General features: G+C 56.8%; 2 protein-coding genes across 2 annotated transcripts; both read left to right on the forward strand.

Annotated features, from left to right (window-relative positions):
- On the forward strand, positions 1-5,442 carry BESB_030670 (uncharacterized protein; the record flags this gene model as incomplete). The annotated part of the gene is made up of 7 exons (XM_029361735.1): positions 1-321; positions 684-1,683; positions 2,234-2,350; positions 2,960-3,073; positions 3,787-3,978; positions 4,401-4,730; positions 5,327-5,442. The coding sequence occupies 7 exons, from the start codon at positions 1-3 to the stop codon at positions 5,440-5,442; spliced, it is 2,190 nt and encodes a 729-aa protein (XP_029215202.1).
- Positions 5,443-10,104: 4,662 nt separating this feature from the next.
- BESB_030680 (uncharacterized protein) lies at positions 10,105-15,426 on the forward strand (the record flags this gene model as incomplete). The annotated part of the gene is made up of 7 exons (XM_029361736.1): positions 10,105-10,425; positions 10,787-11,777; positions 12,328-12,444; positions 13,054-13,167; positions 13,393-13,962; positions 14,385-14,714; positions 15,311-15,426. The coding sequence occupies 7 exons, from the start codon at positions 10,105-10,107 to the stop codon at positions 15,424-15,426; spliced, it is 2,559 nt and encodes an 852-aa protein (XP_029215203.1).
- Positions 15,427-20,118: the final 4,692 nt, after the last annotated feature.

The following is a 20,118-nucleotide window of genomic DNA, read 5'->3' on the forward strand; positions in this document are numbered from 1 at the left end:
ATGGTCTCCTACTGCCCGGTAGTTGGAGCAGGAAAGACCAAAGTGATCAACAACGTGCATCGCGTGGTTCGGCGTTGGCCCCAGACCCCCCTTTCGTTTCTTGGGAGACGGTGTCGTGGGGCGGGTACAAGTCATGTTCGTAGACTGGCGGACACGGCCGCTGACGAAGAGGGCGCTGAAGCAGAAATTGCGCAGCTCTCTGAACGCATCAAAACGCTTTCTGAGGTGAAGGAAAGAGAACGCAGTAGGTTTCGTGCTTTCGTGACCCTGTGGGGCTCGTTTCAGGGCTACAAGAAGAATGCCAAACGGAAGCGGCGCAAAGTGAGTTTCGTGAATGATTCAACCTCTGTGAGGCACTATCGTAATATATGACGACAGGAGAACTCATATTGTCACACTCTCTGAAGGGGCTTTAGTGAATTCAAGAGACGCATCGGCCGTATTCGAGGCGGCCAACGTTGTCGGCGGATGACGTCGAACCTGCTGGTGGACCAAAAAAACGAAAGTCTCTGTCATTTTGATATTCCCGCGGCTGCGTTGCATAGAACCTCGGAGCGCTAGGAGCGCAGGTGAGCACCTGCACTGGGCAAACGCTTTGACCTTGTCGTTTGGATAAATTTATGAATGCGTGTCATGTTCCGTGTATCTTGTTGGCTGACTGTTGCTGCCCCTTGCGATCGTAGAATCCTCCACACGACGACATCCTGGTGGCTCACTACGCAAGGGCTGCCGCCTCCAAACTGACGCAGGCGAACCTCTGGGCTGGCTGCCTAGAGAGGCTGGCAGACAAGATCGCCGACCTACAGTCTGACCTCGATCGCCGAACTTCGGGACGGGGAGCTGCCCACAGAAAACGTTACAGGCGCGGCTTCAAGGCGAAAACGCACGCAGGGAGTTCAGGAGACGAGGGGCGACCAAGCAGGGGAGAGACGGATGCAGGTCCCAGTACGCCCTCCACGTCATCTGCCGCAGGCACAGGTGTGTTGTCGCCGACTCCACTTGATGTACTGCAGGCGCAGATCATAACAGAAATCAAAATGTGGAAGCGGATCAGGAACAAGCTAAACTACCTGCAGCGCAGGTTGGCCCATCTCCGACAGGGGACCGGGACAGAAGACAAAATGACCCTAGCTAAACAAGCATACACCCGGACTGTCGCTCGGTACCACCACCAACAAGAATTTGTAAAGACGCTCCGCAAAAAGCTACGAGACTTAAGAAATGACGAAAAGGGTGAACCAACCTCAACGGTACCGTCCACGCCGTCCAACGACACCACTCAACGAGGTTGGTCCGGCGCTCTCGTGAGCCTTCAGCGTTATGACATAACGCCCCGCCCCGAGGATGAAAACATCCCCTGGCACACCCGCCCGTCATTCCGGCACCTGCGCCAGCACTACAGGCCCCTTCCACCTGTGTCACTGAAGGATCTAGTCGACCCTCCAGCTTCTCGCGGTGAGCTGGCCGTCATGGAAGCCCTAATCCCTGAACCGTTTCCCCGGTCCACTCAAGAGCATGGATCGCCTGACTGGGAGGCCGCGACCGAACCCAGCCTCGACCATGCCAGCAGCCCGTCAGAACAGGATCCTCTGGAGGGAACCAGTGGATCCGAAAAACTGTTAAGCAAGGCGGCACCGCCGCGTCTGCACCTGGAGCAGCCGCAATCCGCATCATCTTCCACAGGTAGGGCGTTACAGATGATTTGGCTCATCCACGTCCGAGATAGCCGAGGCGATTCCATGCCCTGGGTACTGGCAACGTGGTTGTGCGAAGTGCAGCACAGGTAGCAGGCAAGGTGGCTGCACCAGAGTAGCTCCATTTCGTTGCTGTCTACGGAGACAACTCCGGACGACCGACTTGCCTCTCCTGCCGCCGTAGTGGCCGTGGGCGGCTGACTTGGCAACAGGCGCAGTACGATCTGACTATATTCCTTCCGTGTGCAGCTTCATTGAGCTGCACGCCAGAGCGCCCATATCCCTGCGCCCCACCGGAGTGCATCGATATGTATGCGAAATGCAGCCGCGTATGAATTCGCATCACGCTGCTCTGAGGGGCTGTGGGTAAGAATACGCTGGTGACAATTGTCTCTTCTGTGAATTAGAGTAACATGTTCTTTCATCGTGTTTGACGTCCATGCCGTCTTCAGACGCACGACGGAACACCAGTGATGATCTGCCTTGAGTAAAGGACAGTGTGACTTCGGTGTTGCTTCACTCGTGTTCGTGCGCCTCAGCCTCAGTCGCCCAGCATCCGTCGTTGCCGTCGCCTGGCAGCGCAGTTGGCAACAGCCCCCTCGCAGACAACCCGGCATCCGGAGACGCGCCTACTGCCTTTGGTCCTCCACCAACGCGTAAGGTTGCAGTGCTGCCAGACGATTCGGAATCTTACCACACATGGAGGAACCACGAAGAACGATCGCCTCGCGGGGGTGCGAGAATGGCGCTTGCAGCGGAGCGAGCATGGCCGCGGTTCCACACCGCGTTCGCTGTGGAAACAGGCTATTGCGAAGCTATGTGTTTCCCTGTCTGCGGTTGCACGCCCCACGGTGTCGAACGGGGCACTGGGAGGATGAAGCCTGCACCGCTCCTGTGGCCGTCCGTGGGCGTCTAGAGGTGACCGGCGTCCGACACCGCCCACCCTCTATGACATTCTATCTTGCAGCATGCACTCAAGTGGTGGCTTTGTAGTGAATAACAAGTGGACATCTCCCGGGCAAATCGCGTAGGACGATGATAGCGACGTAGGCAATATGATGCATGCGCTTACAGATCTCGTCGCGCCGGAAGCTATTCCGAATGGTATTGACGGGGCCGGGCACAACACCGGCAGGAGGGGCTCACGGGGCAAGCCGTTACTCCGGTGCAAGGCTCAACCGACTAAGTGACCCCCTCCGTGTGGGCCAAGCTCAAGGCACCTAGTCATGGGGGGTGTATGACCTGTTCGTGTGGCTTGGCTTCAGCCTATTCGTCCGACCTTCCGTTGTCTTCATATGGCGCCCACCTGGCTGCCGAGGGTCCAGCAGGTTTTCCGGACCCCTGGGCAGCCTCATCTGCTTCATCGTCGCCTCACCCGCGTAAGCTGGAAGCTTGAGGTTTCGGTTACTGGGCTCATTGCCATGAGGGAGGCACTGGACGCGGACAACTAGCCTTTACAATGTAGATAACCAAAATGGATAGACAACAGTGCTCGCGCCCTAGAGTTGCGAAATGCCCCGGTATACCGTATGCGTGTACGCTCAATCGGACCCGCGTGAGTGCAACGTCGAGGCGGGAGTCGCCGATGTCCACGCGCGAGCCCTATGAAGTGAGCCAATGACAGCATATCTACAGCCCCTCAAAGAGGCATGAACACTGCACCAGGCTCCAGTCCATGTCATGTGCTTCCTCACGTGTGATCTCCCGCGTGCAGCACTGTCCGTGTCTCCACTACTATCACCGAGTGCCGAAGCAGTACTTCTGTCTGTGTTGAGGGCGGAGCCCTTCCTTCCTGGCGATGATGCCTGGCCACGGGCCCCCAGTCCCCGATACAGCTCATATGCAACGGGGGAAGATCGCGACACCTCATCTGATCCAGAAGGTGAGTTTGCAGCTGGCGCGCCTTCACTGGAGTTTGTGGGCGGACTGCTTGCATCTGCATCGCCATCGCCGGGGATGCCGCCGACGCGTAGGGACCAGTCTCCCTCAGGCGCAGGCAGCGCAGGCGGAGACCGGATTGCGAAACAGATGACTTCAGATTCGGACGTAGCAAGACGCAAGAGTCTGTGTACTTTCCATAGCCTGCTGCCAGAGTCTACAGCATCTCGGTCTCTCATGAGTACCGTCACTCACGTAAAGCTGCGGCGCACGGCCGGCACTGACGCAAGAGCGACCCCGTCGCCCAGCGTGACCCTGGAGGACCCTACAATGAAGGCGACCGCTCAACATCCCTTGACAGCAAGGCAGGCCCAGGCGCAAGCTTCAGCCGCGTCAGGATGCACTAGTAAGCGACAGTTTGCAAACTCCCGTTGCCTGACAATTGAGTGGCAGACTAGCTTTACGCCACTGGGCCTCGTTTTGAGAGGCAAACTGTTCGACAACTGTACCTGCAGAATATGTGTCACGGCTGCGCATATGCGGATCCTTCACGAGAGTCTGATTCGCGCACGCAGGAGCATTAGCACGAGAGATGAGTTCGTGCAACGCGCCCTCCTTGCGGCGTTCCTCCTGTGGCTACGCCGTCGAAATCAACTATTTTTGCGTGAACGTCAGTCGTTGTGGATTGTGTTTCATACGAATAGCGCTTTGGGTGGCGACGGAACTAGCTACAGTGTGTTCCACTGCAATGACAATCTATGCGCCAGTGCTCCATGTGCTGCGTACCCTGTGATTCTCGCCCATATCTACGTTGTGTCGGCGGATTAGGCGTCGAGGTCGTCGCGCACAAGGCAGGCAAAAAGTCCGCAAAAAAGAAGTCACTAGAAGCCGGGGTTCGTGATCAGGGCGAGGTGGGAGGGATCGATGGCAGCAGACTGCTACACGATGCACAACCCCTGGGTCACCTGGGCGCTGGTGCGGGGGCTTCACAGGCACCTCAAGCATCTCTGTTCGGCCAGGCTGCCCGCTCGTACGCAGGGGTGCCGCACGGCGGTGGGGACTCTCCCACAGGTCACGCATTTCAGTCGGACCTGCAGTTGTGGCTACAAGGCAGGAGAATACCGTTCAAGCAACGCGAGTCTGTGGGATCCGGGGCAAGTAAGAACTGCGAATTGCTGTGTTCGCGGAGGAGATGCATCTCCATGCGTCACACTCCATGCGTATTGCTGGGCGCTGCGAGAAGTGAAGGCGTTGCCACTTGTTATGGGGGAGTGCCGTTCCTATGTCAATTGTATTTACGAGGTTGTCGATCCATAGCCTTGCATGCGTTTCCTCACCATTTGGTCAACTCGCATTCCGCGATATGTGTGGGGCATTACAGCCACCCATCCGTGCGGGCGCGGTGCCTAGGCTTTATAGCCTGAAACTTCCTAGATTTTACGGGTGGGTTCAAAAAGCTGCTCTGGAAGGAGCAGAGAATGCGTATGTCCCCTGTGTCGCAGGGAACGTAGCCACGTATACGCATTATGCCACAACGGCGTGTGGTCGCGGTCTGTAAATACGCGTTTGCTACCTCGACACTGTACAGCTGCTGCTAGTATTCTTCCTGAGTGGATTTGGGGATCGTATTGTTGCCGCCGACTCTCATAATTGCGTCTTGCCTCCCTACACTCCATGCGACAGCGCGTGGCGAGAGTGTCCCGAGCCGCCGAGCGTGCGATGACGCTACCGATGTCTTGTTGATTCCGCATCAGGGGCCGATCGTGACGAATCAGGCCAGGCCGGGTCCAGTGGTCCCTCCAGGTCACCGTCGACGCGAGGGAACATGTCCCCTCACTATCCGGAGGCGACGCGCAAGACCCAGCGGTAGCTGAAGCAGCTCGATGTGGATTACGGGAGTCCAGAGAGGCCCGGTTCAGCCGGGCTGCTGCCGTATGGTCCCCGGCCACGTCCGCACCTGCTGACTGTTCTCAGCCCTCGAAACCTGCACCCCGAGCCGGCACCGAGGTTGTAGAGTTGTTGCCCCACAGAGAGCAGGGAAACGAACTGTCGTTTGCGGTGTGCGTAATCGCTGATGGGTTGCCGATTGCCGCTGAACATTGAGTCTGCTCCCGTCTGTGCCATTTTCCGCGCGCATGCCGCGTGTCAGCGTCTCGTGACCTACTCACGTGCTAACATTTGAGGTCAACCTGCTATGTGACAATTAGCCACATGAAACGTGTCCAATCCCTAACGCCAACCAGGTAATGGCGCGGCGATGGTTTGCAATCAGGGCGCATTGTATCTAGGGACAGTTGTCACCGAGAGATTTCGGGACCGCCTCAGTTCTGCTCTGACGTTCGATGATGCCAGAGCCTGACCATGCACGGTCGATGATGGTAGAACGTGACCGTGGGCAATACCAGGCGTGCCCTGAACGTAAGCGGTTCGCGGAATTGTCATGAATGCCTTGAGCGAACGAGTGTTAAACCACACTGAAACCTGGCGAGCGGCGGCCATCGGCTTCGGTCTGATGTTATACGCGGGCGACAGCCAGGACCTTTCCATCCGCATGGATGGAGCCTAACTTTGCCTGTCTCATTACCATCGGGTCATGAACTGTGTTTCGCGGTAGCTCGGCGTGTAGCCGACTCTTCTCCGCGTCGTCGCCGACATCAACATGTCTTCAGCTGCCTGACGGCAGTCTAGTTTTCTAATGCAGTCCTTTGCAGTTGGGTAGGTCTTGGTCCACCTCTGAGCAGTCAAGCTCTGAACGACTCCTGAATTGGGTTTCTGGTATGACGATGCACCGTGAAGGGTATCGCATGACTGTCAGGCCAAATGCAGCCACTGACATCAAGACGTTTCGATGCCGATACGTGTCTCCTGAATCCACCCTAGATGACAGCTTTGCGCAGCCACTCGCATCTGAAGTCACTATCGTATTTGTGAACCGGCGGGGAGTAAACAGGCCGCCGATTACAACATCAGTTGCGTTAGCGACTCAACGAAACTCTCGTCTGAATACACCCGCGAAGTATCGCACGCAGGGGTGTCAGGAGGCGACGCCTTCCGCTGCTGTTCCTCACCGTTTGCGTGATGCTGATGTATTCGTCGCTAATGATCGCTTCTTGAATAAGTGACTGAGCGGCGTAAGGCAAACGCAACTGGTGGCTATATCCCGGAGCCGTCATTCACTAGACCGCTTGCCTAGGAAGCTGCGTTGTAGTTTCGTCGACGAAATCCGGCGAGGCTGAAGACCTGAGAGCGTCGATCAAGTCGTTCATTTCATGCAAGAGGGACAGCCACTGAAGTGTTCGGCCACAGCGAACGCGAAAGGCGCAGTCGAAGCTGGCATCAGCTACCGCGAAGGAACACTGATGGAGCAGCTGTAAGATTGGCAAGCGAGTTTTGACAGAGCATTCTGGGCTGTTTTTCGAGTGCGTTCTTCTTTTCCCTGCACACCGCGCAATTGTTTGCTAAAAGGGCAACGCTACGTTCGGATGTTTCGGTCCGGGTGCTGACATAGTTTCCGGTCAGCCCTCTCCAGGGGGCGTTGACTAACCGGAGGCTTCCAGGTCTGCACCAACCAAATGGCATTGGTCTTCAGCTGACCATGAATATTCAGAGTGCACAGGGTGACGACCCAGGCACCTTGCAGTTCTTCTGTGCTTGTTATGCAACGCTGCCGTATGGCGGAAACGACTGTCTCGCTGCCAGTGGACTCTTGTGGTTAATAATGCCAGACACAACTGTACTGTAGACTGTAGACAGACGGCATCTTCAAAGGGTGCACAATCCGTCTCATATGGGAGCGGGCGAAGGCTACACGTACCGTCCAGTTCTAGAGGCGGCGCGTGGTGCGCCTCAACTTTTCCAGCCCTTACGTCCTCCCAGGGGGGGCGGGGGTCTGTGAAGTGCAGACAGGCGGTGAAAGGTATACCGGCAACAGGGACAGCTTTACGCAGGCTGACATTTGTCTATATCGTGGCTGGTGCTGAGGAACAACGACGGGCGTGGTATATGGGTTCTGTATAAGAGCGCCGAAATATGCGGCCGATGTCCCCCCTGTAAGTGCAACTCAGTCTGTCGGGCGACACTGGTTGCCTGGCACGGGCGTGAGCGAGTCGAAGATCGGAATTCGCACACAGTTGTCGCAACGCCTGGCAAGGCTGGAGACGTGTCAGGAAACAGCCAGGGAGGGCGGCCACAGCGCCCGCCACACGCAGGCACACGCGGAACAGGAAAGGTGGGCTTAGAATGAGATGGTCCCTAAACCACAGGGGCAGCCGCGCAGGCGCGGCGCACGCGTCACGCGCTCGGGGACGAGACGTCCCAGCAAGTCTACCGAAATTCGTATGTCCATCGCTTGCTGATCATTCATGATCCTGCACAGATTATCTGCACGAGATGCGAAGGCTGCACAGGCGTCACGAAGACAAAATGGCAGGACGATTGCTCCCCCTTGAGGTTTAGACCACTCGTATTTAAACCCCCACTTGAATCCCGCCGTCACGTTATAATCGGCCGTGTCTGATGTCTTGGTTACTCTTCTCGTTACATTCAAACTCTGAGGGGGGGCGTGCGCCACTACGAGACCGCGATTGGACGGGATTTTATTCATCGGTGAGCGCCCTTGTGTGCGCGCAGGTGGCTTGAGGAGCACGATGCCACTGAAACGTCAGCGCCTGAACCAGTCGCGCCCCTGCCTATTTAGGGTTTAGCAGTTCCTGAGCTCCAAACCTATGAAATGCGGACAAGCAGATGTACGCGTGAATCTTCAACCCGTGGAATGCAGAAGCCGTGAATCTGCGTCACTTTGGTTTTCATCCCGCCCTCGTTCGGTACTGTGCATCCAATGCATGCGTGAGTTTTGGCAGAGTTTGACGCAAACGCCTGTGCGAAACTACCACAGCGTACTAGCAGCAGGTGTGGCCCATCGTCGCCGGCGAAAGATAGCGTCCACCGCCGTCTGCAGGTGGCGATCCCTCAGCAACGTGGCGACCTGATTACTGCGCGTGGGCGTTTGCGCTTGCGCCAGACAGCTAGATTCATGAGCGCTTGCGCCAGACAGCTAGATTCATGAGCGCTTGCGAGGAGAACCACTAGGGGCCGCCTCCTCTGCCGAAATGGTTGGACAGTTCGTGCTCACTTCCGTTCCGCGCAACCTTTTCTGTTCGCGGCATCGCTCGTTGGCGGTTGACATCGTTGGTAGGAAGGCCTTCATCGCTTCATATTTGCAGAAGCGAGAGACATAGATTATGGTTGGGTGTGACCGCACTCTTCTCCCGACCGTGGTCAGCCCATCACCGGCCCCTGTGAGGCGGACAGGGCGCCCAAGCAGCCTGCCCATCCCTCCAGATTTCCCTTTGCACTCTTTGAGGCTCTTTCGTCAAGCGGCTGGGCTCCGCCCCGGTGCCGCCGCGTCCAGCTCGAAGCCGTGGTACAGCGAGCCTGGCTCCTGACTTGTAGCCGAAAGCCCTCGTTTGCGCCTGCTTTGCCGTGGAGATGTGTAGTCCTCGTCTGCAGGCAAAATGTGAGATCACGGACACCGTGCCTAAAACGCGAGCGAATCGGGTGGTGCCTTTCAATAGGGGCGCGCGCAGCCTTCTGCTGGACCGATGGCGGGCTGAGCCGCCGAGGATGTGTGCTGTCGCCGTTTTCCTTCCGTAGTGCTATGACGTGTGAGACACTGTAGTCCGGAGGCTTAGAATTCAAATGCAGGTTCAGGCTGTTCGATAGAGGGTTGGCTACAACACCGGATCCGCCTATTGTACTAAACAGTGGTTCGAGCTTTTTCAGGTAGTTGTAGGGGTAAGTAGAGGATTTAGGGTTTAGGGGTTCAGGACCGGCGGTGTGGAGAGTGCGCTACGCAGCACGAAGTCGAAGGTGCGGGAGCGCTGGCACCATTGGACAGGGTTGCGCGACTGCACGACTGCACGACGACACTCGATTCAAACCGTCAACCTAGCAGGTGCAGTGCTTGAGGCGCCTTCCATGGTCACTCACGCTATCGGGTGCACTGGTTGTAGGACATGTTTATGCTGCGCGTTTTCGGAATACGTCGCCGACTGCTATTCTCGGATCAGACGTTGGCCTGAATCTCAACGTGTCCCATGGATTCTGGCGCGTGAGTAAAAATACAGGTGTCGCGGGAACCACCATCGGGTAGATGCAGTCTCACTCCCGTTTTTGTGGGATTTCATGGCGATCAGCGGACTGGCAGTGTCAAATGCGTCACTGGATCGACGCTGCGTTGCATAAGCAACCATGTTGCGAAGTCAGTACCCCAGTAATAGAGACGCCGGCACGGCTGGCATGGTCCTACAAAGAGTAGCATGGAAGTGGACTATTTATGGTATTCGGATCAGCTGCCATCTACAAAAGTGCAAAATTCGTTATACTCTACGAGTGCGCCAGCGGTATGAAAGCCATCGCCGGGGTGGAGTCGGCGGGGGAGGTGTTTGTCGCGGTGTGGACATGTGGAACGCCAGCACGCCAGGCGTTTCGCAGAGTCTTCTTCGCGGCGCTTCTCTTTTCATTTCAATGCAGCATGGTCTCCTACTGCCCGGTAGTTGGAGCAGGAAAGACCAAAGTGATCAACAACGTGCATCGCGTGGTTCGGCGTTGGCCCCAGACCCCCCTTTCGTTTCTTGGGAGACGGTGTCGTGGGGCGGGTACAAGTCATGTTCGTAGACTGGCAGACACGGCCTCTGACGAAGAGGGCGCTCAAGCAGAAATTGCGCAGCTCTCTGAACGCATCAAAACGCTTTCTGAGGAATTGAATAAAGAACGCACTAGCTTTCGTACTTTCGTGATGCTGTGGGGTTCGCTTCAGGGCTACAAGGCAGACGCCAGCCGGAAGCGGCTCAAAGTGAGTTTCGTGAATGCTTCAACCTCTGTGAGGCACTATCGTAATATATGACGACAGAAGACCCATATTGTCACACTCTCTGAAGGGGCTTTAGTGAATTCAAGAGACGCATCGGCCGTATTCGAGGCGGCCAACGTTGTCGGCGGATGACGTCGAACCTGCTGGTGGACCAAAAAAACGAAAGTCTCTGTCATTTTGATATTCCCGCGGCTGCGTTGCATAGAACCTCGGAGCGCTAGGAGCGCAGGTGAGCACCTGCACTGGGCAAACGCTTTGACCTTGTCGTTAAGATAAATCTATGAATGCGTGTCATGTTCCGTGTATCTTGTTGGCTGACTGTTGCTGCCCCTTGCGATCGTAGAATCCTCCACACGACGACATCCTGGTGGCTCACTACGCAAGGGCTGCCGCCTCCAAACTGACGCAGGCGAACCTCTGGGCTGGCTGCCTAGAGAGGCTGGCAGACAAGATCGCCGACCTACAGTCTGACCTCGATCGCCGAACTTCGGGACGGGGAGCTGCCCACAGAAAACGTTACAGGCGCAGCTTCAAGGCGAAAACGCACGCAGGGAGTTCAGGAGACGAGAGGCGACCAAGCAGGGGAGACACGGATGCAGGTCCGAGCACGCCCTCCACGTCATCTGCCGCAGGCACAGGTATGTTGTCGCCGACTCCACTTGATGTAGTGAAGGAGCAGCTCGTCACAGCAGCCAGAGAGAGCAGGATGTGCACCAGCCTGCTATACTACGCGCGGCGCAGGTTGGCCCGGCTCCGACAGGGGACTGGGACAGAAGCCAAAATAACCCGAGCCACAGAAGCGTACAACAGGACTTTGGCTCGGTGCCACCACCAACAAGAACTTGTAAAGAGGCTCCGCAAAAAGCTACGAGCCCTAAGGAAGGAAGCGAAGCGTAATTTAACCTCAACGGAGCCGTCCACTTGCGCCAGTCAGCGAGGTTGGTCCGCCGCTCTCATGCGCCTTCAGCGTTATGACATAACGCCCCGCCCCGAGGATGAAAACATCCCCTGGCACAAGCGCCCGTCATTCCGGCAACTGAGCCAGTACTACAGCCCCCTTGCGCCTGTACTGCTGAAGGATATAGCCGACCCTCCAGCTTCTCGCGGTGGGGTGGCCGTCATGGAAGCCCTAATCCCTGAACCGTTTCCCCGGTCCACTCAAGAACATGGATCGCCTGACTGGGAGGCCGCGACCGAACCCAGCCTCGACCATGCCAGCAGCCCGTCAGAACAGGATCCTCTGGAGGGAACCAGTGGATCCGGAAAACTGTTAAGCAAGGCGCAACGGCCGCGTTTGCAACTGGAGCAGCCGCAATCCGCATCATCTTCCACATGTAGGGCGTTACAGATGATTTGGCTCATCCACGTCCGAGATAGCCGAGGCGATTCCATGCCCTGGGTACTGGCAACGTGGTTGTGCGAAGTGCGGCACAGGTAGCAGGCAAGGTGGCTGCACCAGAGTAGCTCCATTTCTTTGCTGTCTACGGAGACAACTCCGGAAGACCGGCTTGCCTCTCCTGCCGCCGTAGTGGCCGTGGGCGGCTGACTTGGCAACAGGCGCAGTACGATCTGACTAAATTCCTTCCGTGTGCAGCTTCATTGAGCTGCACGCCAGAGCGCCCATATCCCTGCGCCCCACCGGAGTGCATCGATATGTATGCGAAATGCAGCCGCGTATGAATTCGCATCACGCTGCTCTGAGGGGCTGTGGGTAAGAATACGCTGGTGACAATTGTCTCTTCTGTGAATTAGAGTAACATGTTCTTTCATCGTGTTTGACGTCCATGCCGTCTTCAGACGCACGACGGAACACCAGTGATGATCTGCCTTGAGTAAAGGACAGTGTGACTTCGGTGTTGCTTCACTCGTGTTCGTGCGCCTCAGCCTCAGTCGCCCAGCATCCGTCGTTGCCGTCGCCTGGCAGCGCAGTTGGCAACAGCCCCCTCGCAGACAACCCGGCATCCGGAGACGCGCCTACTGCCTTTGGTCCTCCACCAACGCGTAAGGTTGCAGTGCTGCCAGACGATTCGGAATCTTACCACACATGGAGGAACCACGAAGAACGATCGCCTCGCGGGGGTGCGAGAATGGCGCTTGCAGCGGAGCGAGCATGGCCGCGGTTCCACACCGCGTTCGCTGTGGAAACAGGCTATTGCGAAGCTATGTGTTTCCCTGTCTGCGGTTGCACGCCCCACGGTGTCGAACGGGGCACTGGGAGGATGAAGCCTGCACCGCTCCTGTGGCCGTCCGTGGGCGTCTAGAGGTGACCGGCGTCCGACACCGCCCACCCTCTATGACATTCTATCTTGCAGCATGCACTCAAGTGGTGGCTTTGTAGTGAATAACAAGTGGACATCTCCCGGGCAAATCGCGTAGGACGATGATAGCGACGTAGGCAATATGATGCATGCGCTTACAGATCTCGTCGCGCCGGAAGCTATTCCGAATGGTATTGACGGGGCCGGGCACAGCACCGGCAGGAGGGGCTCACGGGGCAAGCCGTTACTCCGGTGCAAGGCTCAACCGACTAAGTGACCCCCTCCGTGTGGGCCAAGCTTAAGGCACCTAGTCATGGGGGGTGTATGACCTGTTCGTGTGGCTTGGCTTCAGCCTATTCGTCCGACCTTCCGTTGTCTTCATACGGCGCCCACCTGGCTGCCGAGGGTCCAGCAGGTTTTCCGGACCCCTGGGCAGCCTCATCTGCTTCATCGTCGCCTCACCTGCGTAAGCTAGTAGCTTGAAGTTTCGGTTACTGGGCTCATTGCCATGAGGGAGGCACTGGACGCGGACAACTGGCCTTTACGATATAGATAACCAAATGGATAGACAACAGTGCTCGCGCCCTCGGGTTGCGAAATTCCCCGGTATACCGTATGCGTGTACGCTCAACACTGTACCAGGCTCCAGTCCATGTCGTGTGCTTCCTCACGTGTGATCTCCCGCGTGCAGCACTGTCCGTGTCTCCTCTACTATCACCGAGTGCCGAAGCAGTACTTCTGTCTGAGTTGAGGGCGGAGCCCTTCCTTCCTGGCGATGATGCCTGGCCACGGGCCCCCAGTCCCCGATACAGCTCATATGCAACGGGGGAAGATCGCGACACCTCATCTGATCCAGAAGGTGAGTTTGCAGCTGGCGCGCCTTCACTGGAGTTTGTGGGCGGACTGCTTGCATCTGCATCGCCATCGCCGGGGATGCCGCCGACGCGTAGGGACCAGTCTCCCTCAGGCGCAGGCAGCGCAGGCGGAGACCGGATTGCGAAACAGATGACTTCAGATTCGGACGTAGCAAGACGCAAGAGTGTGAGTTCTTCCCAGAGCCTGCTGCCAGAGTCTACAGCATCTCGGTCTCTCATGAGTTCCGGCGCTCACGTAGAACTGCGAGGCACCGCCGGTCCTGACGCAAGAGCGACCCCGTCGCCCAGCGTGACCCTGGAGGACCCTACAATGAAGGCGACCGCTCAACATCCCTTGACAGCAAGGCAGGCCCAGGCGCAAGCTTCAGCCGCATCAGGATGCACTAGTAAGCGACAGTTTGCAAACTCCCGTTGCCTGACAATTGAGTGGCAGACTAGCTTTACGCCACTGGGCCTCGTTTTGAGAGGCAAACTGTTCGACAACTGTACCTGCAGAATATGTGTCACGGCTGCGCATATGCGGATCCTTCACGAGAGTCTGATTCGCGCACGCAGGAGCATTAGCACGAGAGATGAGTTCGTGCAACGCGCCCTCCTTGCGGCGTTCCTCCTGTGGCTACGCCGTCGAAATCAACTATTTTTGCGTGAACGTCAGTCGTTGTGGATTGTGTTTCATACGAATAGCGCTTTGGGTGGCAACGGAACTAGCTACAGTGTGTTCCACTGCAATGACAATCTATGCGCCAGTGCTCCATGTGCTGCGTACCCTGTGATTCTCGCCCATATCTACGTTGTGTCGGCGGATTAGGCGTCGAGGTCGTCGCGCACAAGGCAGGCAAAAAGTCCGCAAAAAAGAAGTCACTAGAAGCCGAGGTTCGTGATCGGGGCGAGGTGGGAGCGATCGATGGCAGCAGACTGCTACACGATGCACAACCCCTGGGTCACCTGGGCCCTGGCGCGGGGGCTTCACAGGCACCTCAAGCATCTCTGTTCGGCCAGGCTGCCCGCTCGTACGCAGGGGTGCCGCACGGCGGTGGGGACTCTCCCACAGGTCACGCATTTCAGTCGGACCTGCAGTTGTGGCTACAAGGCAGGAGAATACCGTTCAAGCAACGCGAGTCTGTGGGATCCGGGGCAAGTAAGAACTGCGAATTGCTGTGTTCGCGGAGGAGATGCATCTCCATGCGTCACACTCCATGCGTATTGCTGGGCGCTGCGAGAAGTGAAGGCGTTGCCACTTGTTATGGGGGAGTGCCGTTCCTATGTCAATTGTATTTACGAGGTTGTCGATCCATAGCCTTGCATGCGTTTCCTCACCATTTGGTCAACTCGCATTCCGCGATATGTGTGGGGCATTACAGCCACCCATCCGTGCGGGCGCGGTGCCTAGGCTTTATAGCCTGAAACTTCCTAGATTTTACGGGTGGGTTCAAAAAGCTGCTCTGGAAGGAGCAGAGAATGCGTATGTCCCCTGTGTCGCAGGGAACGTAGCCACGTATACGCATTATGCCACAACGGCGTGTGGTCGCGGTCTGTAAATACGCGTTTGCTACCTCGACACTGTACAGCTGCTGCTAGTATTCTTCCTGACTGGATTTGGGGATCGTATTGTTGCCGCCGACTCTCATAATTGCGTCTTGCCTCCCTACACTCCATGCGACAGCGCGTGACGAGAGTGTCCCGAGCCGCCGAGCGTGCGATGACGCTACCGATGTCTTGTTGATTCCGCATCAGGGGCCGATCGTGACGAATCAGGCCAGGCCGGGTCCAGTGGTCCCTCCAGGTCACCGTCGACGCGAGGGAACATGTCCCCTCACTATCCGGAGGCGACGCGCAAGACCCAGCGGTAGCTGAAGCAGCTCGATGTGGATTACGGGAGTCCAGAGAGGCCCGGTTCAGCCGGGCTGCTGCCGTATGGTCCCCGGCCACGTCCGCACCTGCTGACTGTTCTCAGCCCTCGAAACCTGCACCCCGAGCCGGCACCGAGGTTGTAGAGTTGTTGCCCCACAGAGAGCAGGGAAACGAACTGTCGTTTGCGGTGTACGTAATCGCAGGTGGGTTGCCGATTGCCGCTGAACATTGAGTCTGCTCCCGTCTGTGCAATTTTCCGCGCGCATGCCGCGTGTCAGCGTCTCGTGACCTACTCACGTGCTAACATTTGAGGTCAACCTGCTATGTGACAATTAGCTACATGAAACGTGTCCAATCCCTAACGCCAACCAGGTAATGGCGCGGCGATGGTTTGCAATCAGGGCGCATTGTATCTAGGGACAGTTGTCACCGAGAGATTTCGGCACCGCCTCAGTTCTGCTCTGACGTTCGATGATGCCAGAGCCTGACCATGCACGGTCGATGATGGTAGAACGTGACCGTGGGCAATACCAGGCGTGCCCTGAACGTAAGCGGTTCGCGGAATTGTCATGAATGCCTTGAGCGAACGAGTGTTACACCACACTGAAACCTGGCGAGCGGCGGCCATCGGCTTCGGTCTGATGTTATACGCGGGCGACAGCCAGGACCTTTCCATCCGCATGGATGGAGCCTAACTTTGCCTGTCTCATTACCATCGGGTCATGAACTGTGTTTCGCGGTAGCTCGGCGTGTAGCCGACTCTTCTCCGCGTCGTCGCCGACATCAACATGTCTTCAGCTGCCTGATAGTGGTCTAGTTTTCTAATTCAGTGCTTTGCAGTTGGGTAGGTCTTGGTCCACCTCTGAGCAGTCAAGCTCTGAACGACTCCTGAATTGGGTTTCTTATATGATCATGCATCGTGACGGGTACGCATGACTGTCAGGCCAAATGCAGCCACTGACATCAAGACATTTCGATGCCGATACGTGTCTCCTGAATCCACCCTAGATGACAGCTTTGCGCAGCCACTCGCATCTGAAGTCACTATCGTATTTGTGAACCGGCGGGGAGTAAACAGGCCGCCGATTACAACATCAGTTGCGTTAGCGACTCAACGAAACTCTCGTCTGAATACACCCGCGAAGTATCGCACGCAGGGGTGTCAGGAGGCGACGCCTTCCGCTGCTGTTCCTCACCGTTTGCGTGATGCTGATGTATTCGTCGCTAATGATCGCTTCTTGAATAAGTGACTGAGCGGCGTAAGGCAAACGCAACTGGTGGCTATATCCCGGAGCCGTCATTCACTAGACCGCTTGCCTAGGAAGCTGCGTTGTAGTTTCGTCGACGAAATCCGGCGAGGCTGAAGACCTGAGAGCGTCGATCAAGTCGTTCATTTCATGCAAGAGGGACAGCCACTGAAGTGTTCGGCCACAGCGAACGCGAAAGGCGCAGTCGAAGCTGGCATCAGCTACCGCGAAGGAACACTGATGGAGCAGCTGTAAGATTGGCAAGCGAGTTTTGACAGAGCATTCTGGGCTGTTTTTCGAGTGCGTTCTTCTTTTCCCTGCACACCGCGCAATTGTTTGCTAAAAGGGCAACGCTACGTTCGGATGTTTCGGTCCGGGTGCTGACATAGTTTCCGGTCAGCCCTCTCCAGGGGGCGTTGACTAACCGGAGGCTTCCAGGTCTGCACCAACCAAATGGCATTGGTCTTCAGCTGACCATGAATATTCAGAGTGCACAGGGTGACGACCCAGGCACCTTGCAGTTCTTCTGTGCTTGTTATGCAACGCTGCCGTATGGCGGAAACGACTGTCTCGCTGCCAGTGGACTCTTGTGGTTAATAATGCCAGACACAACTGTACTGTAGACTGTAGACAGACGGCATCTTCAAAGGGTGCACAATCCGTCTCATATGGGAGCGGGCGAAGGCTACACGTACCGTCCAGTTCTAGAGGCGGCGCGTGGTGCGCCTCAACTTTTCCAGCCCTTACGTCCTCCCAGGGGGGGCGGGGGTCTGTGAAGTGCAGACAGGCGGTGAAAGGTATACCGGCAACAGGGACAGCTTTACGCAGGCTGACATTTGTCTATATCGTGGCTGGTGCTGAGGAACAACGACGGGCGTGGTATATGGGTTCTGTATAAGAGCGCCGAAATATGCGGCCGATGTCCCCCCTGTAAGTGCAACTCAGTCTGTCGGGCGACACTGGTTGCCTGGCACGGGCGTGAGCGAGTCGAAGATCGGAATTCGCACACAGTTGTCGCAACGCCTGGCAAGGCTGGAGACGTGTCAGGAAACAGCCAGGGAGGGCGGCCACAGCGCCCGCCACACGCAGGCACACGCGGAACAGGAAAGGTGGGCTTAGAATGAGATGGTCCCTAAACCACAGGGGCAGCCGCGCAGGCGCGGCGCACGCGTCACGCGCTCGGGGACGAGACGTCCCAGCAAGTCTACCGAAATTCGTATGTCCATCGCTTGCTGATCATTCATGGTCCTGCACAGATTATCTGCACGAGATGCGAAGGCTGCACAGGCGTCACGAAGACAAAATGGCAGGACGATTGCTCCCTCTTGAGGTTTAGACCACTCGTACTTAAACCCCCACTTGAATCCCGCCGTCACGTTATAATCGGCCGTGTCTGATGTCTTGGTTACTCTTCTCGTTTCACTCAAACTCTGAGGGGGGGCGTGCGCCACTATGAGACCGCGATTGGACGGGATTTTATTCATCGGTGAGCGCCCTTGTGTGCGCGCAGGTGGCTTGAGGAGCACGATGCCACTGAAACGTCAGCGCCTGAACCAGTCGCGCCCCTGCCTATTTAGGGTTTAGCAGTTCCTGAGCTCCAAACCTATGAAATGCGGACAAGCAGATGGGCGCGTGAATCTTCAACCCGTGGAATGCAGAAGCCGTGAATCTGCGTCACTTTGGTTTTCATCCCGCCCTCGTTCGGTACTGTGCATCCAATGTATGCGTGAGTTTTGGCAGAGTTTGACGCAAACGCCTGTGCGAAACTACCACAGCGTACTAGCAGCAGGTGTGGCCCATCGTCGCCGGTGAAAGATAGCGTCCACCGCCGTCTGCAGGTGGCGATCCCTCAGCAACGTGGCGACCTGATTACTGCGCGTGGGCGTTTGCGCTTGCGCCAGACAGCTAGATTCATGAGCGCTTGCGCCAGACAGCTAGATTCATGAGCGCTTGCGCCAGACAGCTAGATTCATGAGCGCTTGCGAGGAGAACCACTAGGGGCCGCCTCCTCTGCCGAAATGGTTGGACAGTTCGTGCTCACTTCCGTTCCGCGCAACCTTTTCTGTTCGCGGCATCGCTCGTTAGCGGTTGACATCGTTGGTAGGAAGGCCTTCATCGCTTCATATTTGCAGAAGCGAGAGACATAGATTATGGTTGGGTGTGACCGCACTCTTCTCCCGACCGTGGTCAGCCCATCACCGGCCCCTGTGAGGCGGACAGGGCGCCCAAGCAGCCTGCCCATCCCTCCAGATTTCCCTTTGCACTCTTTGAGGCTCTTTCGTCAAGCGGCTGGGCTCCGCCCCGGTGCCGCCGCGTCCAGCTCGAAGCCGTGGTACAGCGAGCCTGGCTCCTGACTTGTAGCCGAAAGCCCTCGTTTGCGCCTGCTTTGCCGTGGAGATGTGTAGTCCTCGTCTGCAGGCAAAATGTGAGATCACGGACACCGTGCCTAAAACGCGAGCGAATCGGGTGGTGCCTTTCAATAGGGGCGCGCGCAGCCTTCTGCTGGACCGATGGCGGGCTGAGCCGCCGAGGATGTGTGCTGTCGCCGTTTTCCTTCCGTAGTGCTATGACGTGTGAGACACTGTAGTCCGGAGGCTTAGAATTCAAATGCAGGTTCAGGCTGTTCGATAGAGGGTTGGCTACAACACCGGATCCGCCTATTGTACTAAACAGTGGTTCGAGCTTTTTCAGGTAGTTGTAGGGGTAAGTAGAGGATTTAGGGTTTAGGGGTTCAGGACCGGCGGTGTGGAGAGTGCGCTACGCAGCACGAAGTCGAAGGTGCGGGAGCGCTGGCACCATTGGACAGGGTTGCGCGACTGCACGACTGCACGACGACACTCGATTCAAACCGTCAACCTAGCAGGTGCAGTGCTTGAGGCGCCTTCCATGGTCACTCACGCTATCGGGTGCACTGGTTGTAGGACATGTTTATGCTGCGCGTTTTCGGAATACGTCGCCGACTGCTATTCTCGGATCAGACGTTGGCCTGAATCTCAACGTGTCCCATGGATTCTGGCGCGTGAGTAAAAATACAGGTGTCGCGGGAACCACCATCGGGTAGACGCAGTCTCACTCCCTTTTTTTTGTGGGATTTCATGGCGATCAGCGGACTGGCAGTGTCAAATGCGTCACTGGATCGACGCTGCGTTGCATAAGCAACCATGTTGCGAAGTCAGTACCCCAGTAATAGAGACGCCGGCACGGCTGGCATGGTCCTACAAAGAGTAGCATGGAAGTGGACTATTTATGGTATTCGGATCAGCTGCCATCTACAAAAGTGCAAAATTCGTTATACTCTACGAGTGCGCCAGCGGTATGAAAGCCATCGCCGGGGTGGAGTCGGCGGGGGAGGTGTTTGTCGCGGTGTGGACATGTGGAACGCCAGCACGCCAGACTTTTCGCAGAGTCTTCTTCGCGGCGCTTCTCTTTTCATTTCAATGCAGC

Source organism: Besnoitia besnoiti, chromosome XIII, assembly GCF_002563875.1.
Source record: "Besnoitia besnoiti strain Bb-Ger1 chromosome XIII, whole genome shotgun sequence".
In the NCBI taxonomy this organism is placed as follows: Eukaryota; Apicomplexa; class Conoidasida; order Eucoccidiorida; family Sarcocystidae; genus Besnoitia; species Besnoitia besnoiti.